The sequence below is a fragment of the Falco rusticolus genome, chromosome 1 (genome assembly GCF_015220075.1).
Source record: "Falco rusticolus isolate bFalRus1 chromosome 1, bFalRus1.pri, whole genome shotgun sequence".
Taxonomy (NCBI): Eukaryota; Metazoa; Chordata; class Aves; order Falconiformes; family Falconidae; genus Falco; species Falco rusticolus.
The window spans coordinates 32,623,671-32,638,431 of record NC_051187.1 but is presented as its reverse complement, the minus strand read 5'-3'; the positions used below and the strand labels follow the sequence as shown (position 1 = coordinate 32,638,431).

The 14,761-nt window shown below is 62.0% G+C and overlaps 3 protein-coding genes across 3 annotated transcripts; 2 read left to right on the top strand and 1 right to left on the bottom strand.

Moving 5' to 3' along the window:
• Positions 1-64: 64 nt before the first annotated feature.
• Positions 65-2,928, top strand: SELPLG (selectin P ligand). The gene is made up of 2 exons (XM_037375656.1): positions 65-690; positions 1,510-2,928. Exons 1-2 carry the CDS (start codon positions 642-644, stop codon positions 2,700-2,702), a joined length of 1,242 nt encoding a protein of 413 aa, XP_037231553.1. The 5' UTR covers positions 65-641; the 3' UTR covers positions 2,703-2,928.
• Positions 2,929-6,769: 3,841 nt separating this feature from the next.
• TMEM119 (transmembrane protein 119) lies at positions 6,770-10,358 on the top strand. The gene is made up of 2 exons (XM_037375654.1): positions 6,770-6,873; positions 8,808-10,358. Exon 2 carries the CDS (start codon positions 8,834-8,836, stop codon positions 9,581-9,583), a length of 750 nt encoding a protein of 249 aa, XP_037231551.1. The 5' UTR covers positions 6,770-6,873; positions 8,808-8,833; the 3' UTR covers positions 9,584-10,358.
• A 1,634-nt stretch (positions 10,359-11,992) lies between these two features.
• ISCU (iron-sulfur cluster assembly enzyme) lies at positions 11,993-14,288 on the bottom strand. Its single transcript, XM_037375655.1, has 5 exons — positions 14,173-14,288; positions 13,973-14,086; positions 13,611-13,721; positions 12,921-12,999; positions 11,993-12,545 (listed from the first exon to the last, which is right to left on the bottom strand). Exons 1-5 carry the CDS (start codon positions 14,254-14,256, stop codon positions 12,448-12,450), a joined length of 486 nt encoding a protein of 161 aa, XP_037231552.1. The 5' UTR covers positions 14,257-14,288; the 3' UTR covers positions 11,993-12,447.
• Between the last annotated feature and the right edge of the window lie 473 nt (positions 14,289-14,761).

Genomic DNA, 14,761 nt, shown 5'->3' with positions numbered 1-14,761 from the left:
CACGTGGTGGGACAGTGCCCAGCCCCCCGCAGCCCCCGAGAGCCCCTCTTGGGGATGGCGGAGCAGAGAGAAGGACCCTGGTGCAAGGGCTCTGCAAAGACATCGAGCCAGACCCTCACCCTCCTCTTCCTCGCACGAGAAGGCTGTTTCCCAGTGTTGGGGTACCTCCACGTGCCCTCTGGGGGCACAGTGAGCTGCCCCCCCAGCCGTGCCCGCAGCATGCCGGGGTGGGCTGGCAGCCCTGGCACCAGGTTTGCCGTCACTTCTGCTTTCGGGGTGGCACAAGCTCCAGCGCGCAGCTCGGCAGAGACACCGGTGGGGCCGAGCCGGCCGGGGGGCTCCCAGGGAGCACTGCGCACACCGGCGAGGGGCAGAAAGCCCCTTTTTGGGGTACACCCCACATCCCAGCCAGCCACAGTGGTGGGGGCACGCAGCCCCCAGCCCGTGGTGGCCCCACTCTTGGCGTGACGTCCTTCCCCCGCCGGGCTCTCTGAAACCACAGCCACTCTTCCGCGCCCGCCTTTCCTTCCCCGCCCGGGCGGGAGGCACAGGCGGAGGGCAGCCCACGACGCCCCTCGGCTTTCGGCGTTTGCCCAGCCCTGGGGCTGCCCTCAAGCCCCCGAGCCGGACCCTCGCTGGTGATGCCTGCCAGCACTGCAGCTCGGGGTCCTGCAGCATCCCCCGGCAGAGGTGAGCCCCGGTGGGAGGGTGTCCGGTGAGGGATCGGTCCCTGGGATGCTGTGGGTGCAAAGGGGATGCTCAGGGTCCCCCTTGGGGCAAGCGTGGGTCCCCGGGGGGTTCCGCGTGCTGCGCAGTGCTGGTGTCTGGGGTTTTTCAGAGGTGGGTGGGTGCCACGGGGATGTGGGAGCCTCCCAGGGATGCTCGGTGCCGGGGGAGCATTGATGGGTATTTGGATACTGTTGGGTGCAGGGCTGCAGAGACCAGCCACAGGGGCTGCTGAGGGGGGATCGGTGATTGACAGATGTAACGGGGTGGGGGTGGGGTGGGTTTGGGGTGGGTTTGCCTCTCCTCCCATTCCGGCACAGATGCACAGGCACACGGTGTCATCCGCTGCTGCTGGCAGAGGGGGAGGACAGGCACCCCAGGGGGAGTCAATGAAAATGTATGCAGCATCCCTACGGTTTCATTTCTGCCCGGGGAGTCATCCTGCAACTGCCTGTCCTGCAACAGCCACCTCCATCGCGGCTCGTTTCCCATTTCCAGACACTCAGCTTCCTTTTCAAAACTTTCTTCTCAAGCGGCACTGCCGGGGCTGAGCAGGTGCAGGTGCAGGCAGCTTGGCTTTGCTGGCCGTGGCTGGAGGAGGTCGGTGGTCGCATCCTCTGACCCCCCGCTAAACCCAAGGTCCCCTCTCCAGTAGGGGAGGAGGATGCTTTGCTCAAGCGCCATCCCTCCTTGGGGCCATTTCCAGCCTGAACAACAGAACTCAGCATCCTCCCACAGAGACCAGCACCTGAATTTCTTCTGCTCCCTTTGTTGCCCTCGCAGGTCCCATGGCACCGGGCCAGGCCGTGCCGGTGATGCTGGTGCTGGTGCTGAGCACCCTGTGGGTGTGCGAGGCCATGCCACCGCCAGAGCCGGGGCAGCACCATGGTGTGCAGTGGGTCTGGGGGGCGGCCGGGCAGGCGCAGGCTGAGCCCCTGCCACTCTCCCGCAGGAAGAGGGTCGACGGTGGGCAGCAGCCCAGCGCCACCGCCACCACGCCAGGGCACGGCCACGATGCCTCCACGATGCTCAGCAGCAACACGAGTGATTCCCCTGAGCCCAACCTGCTGCTGAGCTCTGCCCCAGCACCAGCACCCAGCACCAACGCCAGCCTGCAGCAGGCACTCGTGGTGCCGACCACAGCCGATCCGCAGGATGAGACCGATTCCCCTGATCCCGACCTGCTGCTGGGCTCCACACCACCACCCAGCACCAACGCCAGCCTGCAGCAGGCACTCACAGCACCCACCACAGCCGATCCGCAGGATGAGACCGATTCCCCTGATCCCGACCTGCTGCTGGGCTCCACACCACCACCAGCACCCAGCACCAACGCCAGCCTGCAGCAGGCACTCACAGCACCCACCACAGCTGATCTGCAGGATGAGACCGATTCCCCTGATCCCGACCTGCTGCAGGGCTCTGAGCCAGCAGAGCCCAGCACACAGGCAGCACCCCAAAAGAGCATCACCACCGTCCCCAGCTGGCTCACATCACCTGGTGAGGAGAAGATGGTGGCCAACGGCACGGACAGCAGCTCGGTGACCCCCCCAGCCCTCGACCCCACCACCACGGGTTACAAGAAAGTCAGGAAAGCTGGAGCTCCCCCTGCGACAACTGGTTTGGCCCCGGGGGTCACGCAGCCTCAGGGGACCACGGCGCCACTCCCCTGGGACCCCAGCAGGGTGATGGGCAAGTGCCTGCTGGCCATCCTGCTGCTGGCACTGGTGGCCGCCACCTTCATGGTGTGCACAGGGGTGCTAGGCACCTTGCTCTGGCGCCGGGCACGGACGGGACACCGCCGGTTCAGCCGCACCGAGATGATCTGCATCTCCTCCCTGCTGCCCGATGGCGAGGTGGCCACCAACGGCCCCAAAGCCGGCCCAGCTCGGCGGCCGAAGCTGCTGCTCAATGGCAGCTCCGAGGCTGACGGTGACAACCTGACTCTCAGCAGCTTCCTGCCAGAGCACTCCTGAGCCGCGGGGACTGGTCCTGCATACCGCAGGGACTGGTCCTGCATCCCGCAGCATCGCGGGGCTGTGGCCATGGTGCCCGCTCCCTGGCGCTGCCACACATGGAGCCACGAGCAGGCTCCCCATCCCCTTGGGTCGGTGTTTTCACTTGGACCAGCGTGATGGGGAGCTGCTTTCCCCGAGGGTGAGCTCAGCCCTTGCGGCCGACCCCATTAAAGCGCTATCTGGACGTGGTGGTCTCTTTCTGGTGGGGACAGTGCCCGCCAGCCCCCCAGCCCCCTCCCCTCTCCCTGCCTGCCCATATCCCCCTGCTAAAATTTCACTTCTCCATCCTTCCTCCCCAGCAGCAGGCCCAGCCCCTGGGTGGGAGCAGAAACAAAACCCACAGACACCCCTCACCGGGCAGAAACAACCCCCCCCGCAGCCCCAGGGACCCCCTCCCCACGTGGGGCTCAGCCTCGTGCCGTGGTGTGGGAGCGGAAAAGGTGGCGGTGCCACGGCGGAAATGGCGGGGGGGGGACGGGGGACAGGGACAGGGATGGGTGCGCTCGTGGCGTAACGTGTTCCTGCCCTGCGGTCGCCTGCAGCGAGGCAAGGGGACGCCGCCGGCACTGTCACTACCCGTCAGGATGGTCCTGTGCGCTGCCGGTGCACCCAGGGCTTGTCCCCGGTGGGCAAGTGGTGGTCACAGGCTCTTAGTCTCGTAGGGTGTCGCTGGCCCAGGTTGTCCCTGCATGGCTGGGGCCGGAGGGATGGGGAGAGCAAAGCCATGCGCAGTCACCAAGGGTCCCAGTCCCACTGTCTTGCCTGTACCTGGGGGGCTGAAGAGGCCTCAGGTTCGCTGCCAGGTCCCACCTCCCCCAGGGCACTGGTGTCAGTCGTCCCTTAAGCCACCAGCCCGACCCCTTCCCTGTGCCTGGCCCTGGGGGGGGCACCCAAGGGAGCAGAAATATCCAGGGACTGTCCCTGCCCTGCTCAGCGTCCCCCTGTCTCCGTCCCCATCCCTGTCTCAGCTGGTCCCAGGGTCCCTGTCCCTCCATCCCTGTCCTGGCTGTGGCCAGGCTCAGCGTCCCCATCCCTCCATCCCCACCCCTCCTCTGCCAGATTCGGAGTCCCCATCCCCCCGGCCCCATCCCACCCTCCAGGTTTGCAGCGCACAAGCGCTGGAGCCACCCCATCCCCCAGCTGCACGCTGGGTGCCTCAAAAGCCACCTCTGGGGGTGGCCGCCCCGTGGGTGGGTTGGCAGCGCAGCAGCTCACCTGCACCCCGGCCCCGCCGCCTGTTTACATTCACACTGCGCTTCGGATATTTTCCATCTGGGGCCGAGCGCTGGGGCCCCACTCCCCGCTGCAAATGTAAATGTTTATGGGTGACTCAGCGTGGGCGAGGGGCTCCGCAGCCGGTGGCGGTGGCCAGTCCCCAGATGGGACACCTGGGGTTTGGGCTTCCTGGCGATGCCACCCTGCTCTGACCCCACTGTGTCCCCGTGCGTGTGGGTGCCAGCACCCTGCCGTGCCAAAAAGCAGCCGCAGGAGCTCATGGCTCAGCCGTGATGGGCACAAAGGTTTATGTGCTGTTGGGGCCAGGCTGGGGAATGGGAGCCCATGGGGGCCACTGTCACCCACAGAGGCCACGGTCACCCACAGGGGCCACCGTCACCCCCAGCCCCACTTTCTTTCAGAGGCAAAGGTATGCCCTCATCATCCGGCTTCACCCCGCAGCGGCTCATCCAGTCTCTGCCCCCGCTCCAGGTGAGGATGAGGCTGGTGGGACCCGAGAAGGCGGATGGGTGCAGGTGGGAGGGATGGCTCCCAGCCCCGTGCCTGCCCCTCTGGACCAGCAGCCCAGCGAGGATAAACTTTCCTCCACCGCCGGAGCGGGAGCCGGCTGCCGGGAGCCGGGAATCGCCCTATTTGGCATCGTCGGCGGGTCCTGTCGGGCTGCCATGTCCCAGCTCACGGCAGAGGAATCCGCAGGAAGCCAGCTGGGGTCCCAGCAGGACCCTCGGGCACGCGGCCCCGGCCAGCCCCAGTCCGTGCGGCAGGAGGGCAGCGTGCGGTGCAGGGGGCAGCGGGTGGCGTGGGGCTGTGCACGGTGGTGTGCACCATGCTGTGCCGTGCACGGTGCTGTGCACGCCGTGGTGCAGCTCCACAGGATCAGTCCCCACGGGTATTTCGCTGGCACAGCAAAGTGCAGCCCAGTGAAGCAAATTACAAGCAGAGCAAGGCCAGAATGTCTCAAATTGCAGGTTACGGCCGGCCGGCTGCACCGCGGAGCCGAGCCCTGCGGGTCCCCACGTTCCAGCTGACCCAAATTACAAAGCGGGGCCGGGGTGGCAGTGCCCTGCCCAGCACCCAGCGGCCGAGCCCTCCCCAGCCGCAGGCAAAAACGGCATCGTAATGGCCGGTGTGTGCTGGCACCGGGGGCTGCCTGTCCCCGTGCCCCTGCGGCCGCGGGGAGAGCCCAGGGCATGGACAGGGAGCCTGGATGGGGATGGTGGGGACCACGGCTGCGGAAGGGTGGGGACTCTGGGCAGGATGGGATGGGGATACTGGGCAGGGAGGGGTGGGGATCCTGGATGAGGAGGGATGGGGACCCTGGATGAGGAGGCTCAGCCCAACGCCGGCATTGCTGGGCACATGGGGAGGAATCGCAGCCCCGTCCCCATCTGGGCTGCAGGAGCCAGTCCGGATGCCGCTGGCGCTGCTCCAGGCCGGCTTGCCTCAGCAATGCGGCCACCCTCGCACCCCCCAGCCTCCCCTCGCCTTTCCCCCTTCCCCTCTAAGATTTCAGCAGTGATCATTTAAGGCCGGGAAAAGCCACCCCAGCAGCTGCGTGGAGCCGCCAGCTGCAGACAGATGGACGGACTCGTTATTTCTGGGAGCCATGATTACGTTTGGCGACGCCGGTTGAAACCCATATGGCGCCGGTTCCCCTCCGGTGCCAGCAACGATGGGGACAGGCACCCTCACCCCTAGCCCCGCAGCAGCCGCAGGCCCTGGGTACTGGTGATGGGTTGTTTTTTTTTTTGCGGGGGGATCTGGCAGGGTCCCCAGGGAGGCGCAGAGGCAAATCGCAAGAGGATGAGGTCACCCGCTGCCGGCTGCAGCCTCTTGAGCAACCTCAGCCCAGACGGAGGGGACTGTGGTGGGGTGGGCAGAGCTCTGCCGGGGACAGGGGGGTCCAAGTGATGACCCCAGACCCCCAGCCTGGAGAGCCTGCCCTGGGGAGCTGTGTGGCTGCTGCTGCTGCATTGGCCTGGGGAACTGCAGGGGTGGTTTTCTGCACCCCACGGCACGGGCGGCTGTGCCACGGCATTGCCAGGCTGGGGCATTTAGGAAAAGGTCTCCTGAAATGAAGGCGGGGGTCCCAAGCCCTGTTTGCTCCTGTGCCATGCTGCCAGCCCCCAATAACGCTGGGGCACTGAGCCTGACAGCCTCACTGTCCCACTGGGATCCCAGGTGCTGCGTGGCCTCGGTGGCCGTGCCCACCACCTCGTGCCTGCGCCCAGGCAGGGCTGCAGGGGCTGGGCTTGCAGGGCTGGGCACGGGGCAGGATCTGGCCCTGGAATGGGGCGGTGAGGGGTCCTGGAGCACTGTGAAAGGCAGCTGGGTGGGGTGGATGCTTGCTCCTGGCATGGCATTGCTGGGAAGCATTTTGGGGGTGCCAGTACCACTGTCCTGCCGTGGCGCTCAGCCACATGGCCAGGGGATGGGGTTTTACCTCCGCCCTCATGGATAAGAACATCCCCACAATAACCCCTCCGTGTGACCCCCTTTCCTACTTGCAGCCCAAAAAGAGGCCCCTTCCAGAATGGGGCCAGAATGACAGGGGGCACCAGGGCTCCCCACTTTGCTGGCAGGGCAAGAGGCTGGGAAGCCCCCCAGCCTGCAGCTGGGTTTTGGCTGGGAGGGGGCTGGGGGGCGCCTGCCCCTCACTGGCCTCCTGCGCTCCCTCCCCAGCCCGGCCCTAATGAGAACAAGCTGGTCCCAGGCTGCGGCGCAGGAGGAGGAGAAGGAGAAGGAGGAGGAGAAGGAGGAGGAGGAGGAGAAGAAGGAGAAGGAGGAGGCTCCATCCCAGCAGGCAAGCAGAAAGGGGCACGAGGAGGCGAGTTGTGCGGGACAGACCTTGTCCTCCCTGCTCCCTCCTGCCGACGCGGCGGCTGTGGGCAAGGTGAGGATCCCACTGGCAGTGCCAGACTGCTCCCCAATTTCAGGGTGGCTCCTGAGCGGGGTGCAGGCTGCCCCATGGCCAGGGTGCTGCGGGGAGGGCTGGGCATGGTCCCTACGGTGGGACACGGGATGGAGCCTGCCACGTGCCTGGGCACAGTTCAGAGGATGCTGCACCTGGACAACATCAAAACCGTGAATTTCCCGAATGTATGGGGGGTGGAGGGGAGCGGAGTGGGGTTCGCTTGTGTCTGGCCGAGCCGGAGCCAGGGACATACTGTGGGGATGGGGGTGGGTGAGGATGGGATGGGGATGGGAATGGGATGGATGGGATGGGATGGGATGGGATGGGATGGGATGGGATGGGATGGGATGGGGTTGGGAAGGGAGGTCTGGTGATGGCCAGGGCAACAGGCCCTGCTCTTGGCACTGATTTGGGCTTCGGTCAGCACTTCTGTGGCTGTGGCTGCTCATCAGCTCCGCTTGCTAACGGCAAATGAATGCCTTCACCTTCCCCTGGACCCCTCTCCCTGCCCCTCCCCATGGTGAAGGTGGTGGAGAGGGAGAAGGAAGGGGCTCATCCCAGCCCCCCAAATCCCCTTGTCCTGGCAGTGCTGCCATTACTGCAGTGAGCCAAGAGCCCATGGCAGCAGCAGTGCCTGCGGTGAGTCGGGAGGGTCGGTGGTCCGGGGGCACCTCCTGCCTCTGCCGCCGTTTGTTTGCTCTGGTTTAATACAAACCAGATTTTTGCAGCCGGGAAGGAGCCTGAAAGCCAAGTCCTGCTGCTGGAGTCCCTCCCGGTTTGCAGCGCTGCTGGGCTGGGTTTATTTGGGGGGAGGGAAATGGGAGGCGGGTTGGGATTTGGGGGGCTTGAGGTTGGGGGAATTGCCCTGGGGGGTCTCCACCAACAGACCCGGGGAGCTGGTTTTTGAGACCTTCCCGCGGGGCCGTGCAGAGGGGGTGAGCTCTGGGAACGGCTCGATGGCGTTACGTGGCACGACGCAGCCAAAAGGCGCTGCTGTCCCCTGGGAACGCGACGCAACGTGGTGGGGATGGCCGCAGCCCGCTCCCCAACCCCGTGGGGGTGCAGAGCCTGGCCGGGGGCTTCGGACCATGTGCAGGGATGGGAAACGCTCGTCTCATGTCCGACTGCACCGCGGGCTGTGGGGGCCGGTGTGGGGCAGATCCAGCCCCATCCAGCACAGAGGAGTGAGGCGGGGTGAGGGGATGGCACTGGCCTTCCCCCTTCCCCGGGGATGCTTGGACAGCCGGGACCCCTGAGACCTGCACCCCGGCTCCAGGGCTGTCCTTTGGCAAAGGCTCTGGGGGGTCCCACACACCCCGTGGTGGCACCGCTCGGCCGCTGCAGCAGCACCGGGATGAAATCCTGCCGCCAACCTATTTTTAGCCACATTTAAGCTGGGAATCATTTGTAATGGTCTGTGCTGGGATGAGAGGTTGGGAAATGCCACTCGCGCTGGGGGCTGGTCCCTTGGCAGCGTCGCCTGTGTCAAAGTTTCCACTGGAAACCTCAATTTTTTCAGGAATTTTCTAATCAGCCAAATAACCGTTGTCTGAAGCCCGTTGTTGGCAGCAGCCCCGGTCCCCTCGCCGTGCACACAGCGTCCCCCAGGCTTGAGCAATTGAGTTCAGCTGGTTTCCATCTATTTTTGCAGCGCGCCATTGCAAAACAAACACAGACCCTTGCTCAGCGTCGGGGGCGAGGAAACCAGAGCTGCATTTTGCTTTTCTTAAGGAAATTCAGCTGTGTGAATAAGCGAGCGCCTGAGCTAACTGTCGGTGGCTTGTCCCGCTGCGCCAGAGCCATGCGCAGGGCTCAGGGTGGGCGCATCGCGTGGCTTTGCTTGCGCCGGGGTTTGGGGGGGCTCTCACTCCGTCGGGGTGTTAATGTTTTGCCCTCCCCTCTGCATCCCACAGGCCGTCGTGCACGAGCCCGGAGGGCGATGGCAGCGCTGCTGGCGATGGTCACATGGCTGCTGCTGCTGGCGGCAGCCCCGGCACGCTCGGCAGCCCCCCGGCGCACCGTGGTGTTGCCCGATGGTGGGGGCAGTGGGGATGGTGAGGAGGTATCAGCTGTGCCACCCATCCACCATGTGACACCCGGGACCGGCCCGACGGTGGGGGACGCGGTGGGGACCACAGTCACCAACAGCTCAGCACCGGGCAGCGTGCTGGATGGGCTGGTGGACTTCTTCAAGGAGTACATGCTGCTGGTGGTGGTGGTGGGCTCGCTGGCCTTCGTCCTCCTCTTCATCATCTGTGCCGCTGTCATCGTCCGGCAGAAGCACAAGGCATCCGCCTACTACCCCTCTTCTTTCCCCAAGAAGAAGTACGTGGACCAGCAGGACAAAGTGGGGGGGCCCCGGGATTTCAGCGAGGTGCCTGAGAAGGCCCCCAACCCTGGTGCCGAGGAGCCGCTCGACTGCAACCGGCAGCTGCAGGCAGACATCCTCGCCGCTGCCCAGAACCTCAGATCCCCCCACAAGGCGCCGCTGGCCAACGGGGCCCGGGGGGAGCAGAGCCCCCCCGCCGAGGAAGACGAGGAAGGAAGCAAAAAGTTGGGTGATGAGCAACCGGCCAAGCCCCCTCCCCAAAATGCAGGTGCTGAGGAAGCAGTGAGCGCAACAGGAGCAGGGGGCGAGGGGACCCCCAACACATCCCGGGATGGCCCCCCGGCCCCCCCTGGCATCTAGGGCAGGGACCCGGTCCCAGGCGAGCCTGAGGAGCTGCCGGCCCGGGGACACCCCACAGACACGCGATGGACCTGGTGGTTTGTTGCTCCATACGTACGTGGCGGCTCAAGGAAGCCCCGATGAAGCCCCCCACTCCCCCCTGCTCCCCCCCCCCACACCGGGGCCCACTGACCCTTGCACCGGCGAGATGCTGTTGCAAAGCCAAGGCGTTTTTTAGCAGATGGAATTTTTCTGCAGGGCTGGAACACCAGCAGCCCTATCGCTCCTGCTGCCCAAGGGGCTTTTCCCACCCCCAGACATTGGGTGTGTGCAGACCCCCCCTCCCCAGCTCCTGCTCTGTCCCCTCCCCCGGTGCTGCGCCAGGTAGCCTTCGCCCTCCACCAGCTTTCTTCTAAATGTTATTTTACTAATTAGCAGCATCCTGGTCCATTCCGGGCACCTGGACGGGAGCTGCGTCCCTCTGGGTAGGCGTGGGACCACGGCTGGGGGGGTCTCAGCAGCTGCCCCCCCTCTGCAGGGAGCAGGGCAGGGGCCCACTGTGGCCTCGGGCACCACGGGCTGGCCTTGCCAATCGTTGTGGCCACTGAGGTTGGGATGACCTTGGCCATCCTTGCCCAGATAAGGGGAGAAAGGAGAAGGATTTGGTGGCAAGGACCCACTCTTTCATTTTTTTTTACCCCAAAGCTGTGACCCGAGGGCAGCCAAGAGCCCAGCTGGACTTTTGCCTTATTTTCTTAACCCCTTCAACTATTAATAAAGACATTTCCTACGCAGATTTCCTCTCCTGTGTGTTTCTGCAGCTCACTGGGTGGCCCAAGCACAACCCCCCATCTGTTTGCTCCTTCAGAGCCCTCCCTGCATCACACCAGGTTTCAGCTCCAGCCCCACGGGGCCCACGGGTGCCCCCCGAGAGCAACTGGCAGCCAGCCTGGCCATGCTTCGGGGTGAAGGCTATCTGTGTGGGTGAAACCCTGGGAGCTGGAGAATGTGCTTAACAGGCACAAAATCTGCACGTGACAAACCATTTCTGGGAAATTTTTATCTTGCACCCCACAGGCAAGGGCGGGGGGGCTGCGGTGCTGCCGCACACCCCAGCACAAGGACGCAGCTGCACCCAGCAGGGGTGGCAGGCAAGTAAAAAGAGGCTTTTCTACCTCAAAAGCAACACATCCCGGTATCCCTGCATCGCTACATCCGTGCATCCCCATAACCCTGCATTTTGTCCCAGCCACAGGGCAGGCAGGATGTGTCCCCAGGTCCCTGCATCAGGACACCCTTCCCCTTTAGAACAGCGTGCCAGTTCTTATCTCCCTCTTGCAGTTTGTTGTGGGGCTTTCACAAGCACCATGAGCTGATTCTGCTTCAAAGCAGACATGGCTGGCTGGAATTTCCCTGATTTTTTTTTTTTAACTGGGGAAACCACAGGACTGCTCCCAAGGAGCAAGGCACATTCCTCGCTGCAGGAGGGCAGCAGGAGATGGGGCCGTGCCAAGGGACAGCATCCGGCGCATGGGGTGGTGCCCAGCTGAGGTACCGCAAGAGCGGTCTCACATGTGAGTGACAAACCACAGCAGCAACACGTGGCCTGCTCTGCATTTAAAAAAAAAAAAAAAAAAAAAATATTGTGGACAGATGTATTAAGAATAGCCACTTCTCTTTAAATGGTTTTTAAAACACCCTAGGTATGAAAAAAGGCAAGTAAGATTTCTTGTGTGGTTTCAAACCTTAAGAGGAGGCAAAGTTTGCAAGTGTGTTTTCTGTTTGTTTTTGAAATTTATGGGAATACTCCCTGGGAAAAAAGCAGCCACCAAAAGGCAGAGGAGAGCACGGTGGCCTGCAGCACAGCGCGTAAGCCATGCCAGATACCACATCACGCTGACCTTCCACACACCAGTGTGCCCCCAGCTCCTGGGGAGCCAGCTCACACGCTCGGCGTGCGAATCCTCAAGGCAAACATCCACCATGCTCTCCCCACAACCCGCTCCTCTGGCAAATCTCAGCTGAACTGCAGCCCTTGGGATGCGGAGGCATCTCCAGAGGGCAGGGAACCACCCCTGCTCACTCCCCCTCCTCAGCCCTACATCCCACTACACCCTTCCTCTCCTGGGCTCAAGCCCAAGGGCACATTTACTCTCCTTAACAAAGCACTTAGGTCAAAGGTTGAATTCTTAAAGAAGATGCTCCAGAATTAAGATTGCTCCTCTAATGGGAGCTTAAAAAAAAAAATAAAAAATAAAGCAAATAGTCCTGAAGGGATTCGAGCAGAAGCCAGCCCTGCTAGCACTGGTCTGTACTTCCTGGGGCGATGGCACCCAGTGCCCACTTGCCCTCTACTGCCAGCAGAATTGCCCTGGCACCCTGGAGAGGAGGAGCTCACACAGATTGTGAAATGAAACTCCGACACAGCGGTAGTCTGCAGGCAGACACACTGCCCCACATTTGTATACTGCATTGATACACAGACGGATCTGTAGTTCTTACATAAACGTTAAGACCAAGGCAACATTTCCCACCAAATTCTGTAGAATATTAGGCAAAACTATACATCCTCCAAAAAAGTGCAGCCCTTCCAGTACCAGAACATCAGGATTTTCTCTCCAGAAAGAAGCCACCGTGTTCTCTGCAGCTAAGCAGCCTTCTTCACTTTTACATTTCACAGTCGTGACAGGACACAGGCTGCTGAAATACCCACATCCCAGTTGTGTAAGCACAACGACAGTGGCTGTACACACACGAGCAGTGACATGTTGTGCGTAAGTTGTGCGTATCTTACAGCTTCATTTAGTAGTGCGCAGGATCCTACTAATAGCTAGAATAATTGCACCGCAAATTTAAGTGGAATGAGGACAAGCTTTACAGTCAGTTTAGGCATTGTTTGCTTTCTTCTCTGACTCTTCTTTGTTTGGATCCTGCTTCAACTTGTAATCAGCCAATGCAGCCTTGATTGCATCTTCAGCCAACACTACAAACAAAACAAGTATTTCAAAGATGACAAAAATCCTTTAGAACAAAAGATGCCGTAAAAACAAGGGCAGCTAGTAGTCATCACCATTGCAGCACCTTAGAAAAAGAATGTCAGAATCTGAACACTTTATTACAAGTCTGCTGAGCTATGAGGTCCAAAAGATGAAAGGGATCTGAAAACTCTTAACATCCCCCACCTGCCCCCCTGAAATCTGAATATAAGCACGCTTCTCTTATGGGCCAACCTTAGCTGTTCCTTGTGCAGAAACTTTATTTGGAAAACAACATTCAGAAGCACCTGTGCTGTTCCCAGAAGTCTCCCTCTCAAGTACAAGTCTGTATTTGAACTTTCACTGTTTGGTCCTTTACTTACTTGAGCAGTGCAGTTTGACTGGAGGAAGGCAGAGTTCTTTAGCAATATCAGTATTCTTGATTTTCAGTGCTTCATCAACCTGAAACACAGGTAGTGTGTGGTCACTGGTCACGTGAGGTACAACACAGGCTACAAAGGCATTGGTTAAGAGTGCTTTCATGCTCCAGAGCCAACAGAATCCACACAGAAGAACATCTCAACTGCCAGGGGCAGCAAAGGATGCTGGAATTAAGGAACTTCTCAGACTGAGCGGTGGTAGGAATGAGCTGTGACACCACATACTGGTGTCACAGAGTGAGTGCTACCAGCTGGGCTGCCCTAAACGTGCTTATCTACTACCGTCATACAGATATGCGTTACTTGTCTACAGAAAGAAAGATCTAAATGATCTAAAGATGCTCCATAATTAAACTTTCTTCCAAAATATGCAATCAGCATAGTTTGCTTGTTGCTTAAGACACGAAATACTTCCCTGCAGATTAATGGAGATTCTTGGAAAAGGCAGCTATCGCCCTAGAGGTCAGGCCACTAACAGGGCTGCTTTCTAAGCTACTGTACTGCAGTGCACAAAGTCAGTCCTGGGATTCCTAAGCCAGTGTTTCCTACATGATCCCAACAGACAACGCGGGCATGTTTAAAGCTTTGAAGGCATTCCATGGCATTACCTCTGATTCCAGTGGGCACCCTTACCGTTTTCCCTTTGACCCACTCCGTTGCCAGCGAACTTGACGCGATGGCTGACCCGCAACCAAAGGTTTTGAAGCGGGCGTCGATGATCCTCCCGTTCTCATCCACTTCCACCTGTGAGAGCATCGGTGGCACCTCAGGGGCTGGCTCAGCTCTGCCAGTCACCCCAGAGCCGCCTTGTCAGGGCCAGGAGGGGCCCCGGGGAGCAGGACAGGCCCTGCCCAGGCCCCAGGGGACATTTTAGGGTGCAGAGAGCGTGAGGAGGGAAGGCCGCACTGCATCCCTGAGGGGAAAGAAGGGCGGTTGGGCCTCACAGCAGCCGCTGGTGACCCCCCCTCCCCGTGCCTGCGGGTCCCCAAGGTCACCTGCAGCTTCATGACATCGCCGCAGGCCGGTGCGCCCACCAGGCCGGTGCCCACGTTCTTGGCATTGCGGTCGAGGGAGCCGACATTGCGCGGGTTCTCGTAGTGATCCACCACCTGCGAGGACACCGCGTCACCACCAGCCACCGCGGGTATCCCCAGCCACCCTCCTCGTCCTCGTCCCCCTCCCCACAGCCCCTCACCTTCTTGTGGTAGCCCAGCCTGGCCGCCGCCTCCCCGCGCCCAGGCCGTAGCAGCGCCGCCCCCGCCGCCCTCAGCGCCGCCATCTTGAGCCTCCCGCCGGGCGGGGGCGGCCTCGTGCCGCCTTTTTATACCCTCGGGCGGGGCCGGCCACGCCCCCGCGCTGCCTTAGGGCTGGCGCCGAGCGCTACCCGAGGGGCTGAGGGCTGCCTGCAAAATAAGCCTCGTACTGCTGTCGCTGAAAGCATCGCTCAACGCCGTTTCCAATCGCGACACGGTTTTTATCGCGACGCGCGGCGCACGTGCGGGCCGCGGCAGCCACACTCAATATGGCGGGCGAGCGGTGCCGCGCACGCCCCGGACCTCCTCAGAGGCCCCCTGAGGGCCTGGCTCCGGGCTGCCCGCGGCGCTGCCTGAGCCGCAGATGATAAGAGAAGGGGGCTAGCGCTAGCGGCGCCCACCGCAGCGCGGCCTCGGTGCGCAGCGCAGCGCGGGGTGCTGCGGGAGGCCGCTAGCCCCTCTCCTTGCCGCGCTCGCCCGGCGGCAGTACGCGGCGGCGGAACAGGCGCCGAGGGGGCAGCCCCGCCGGCC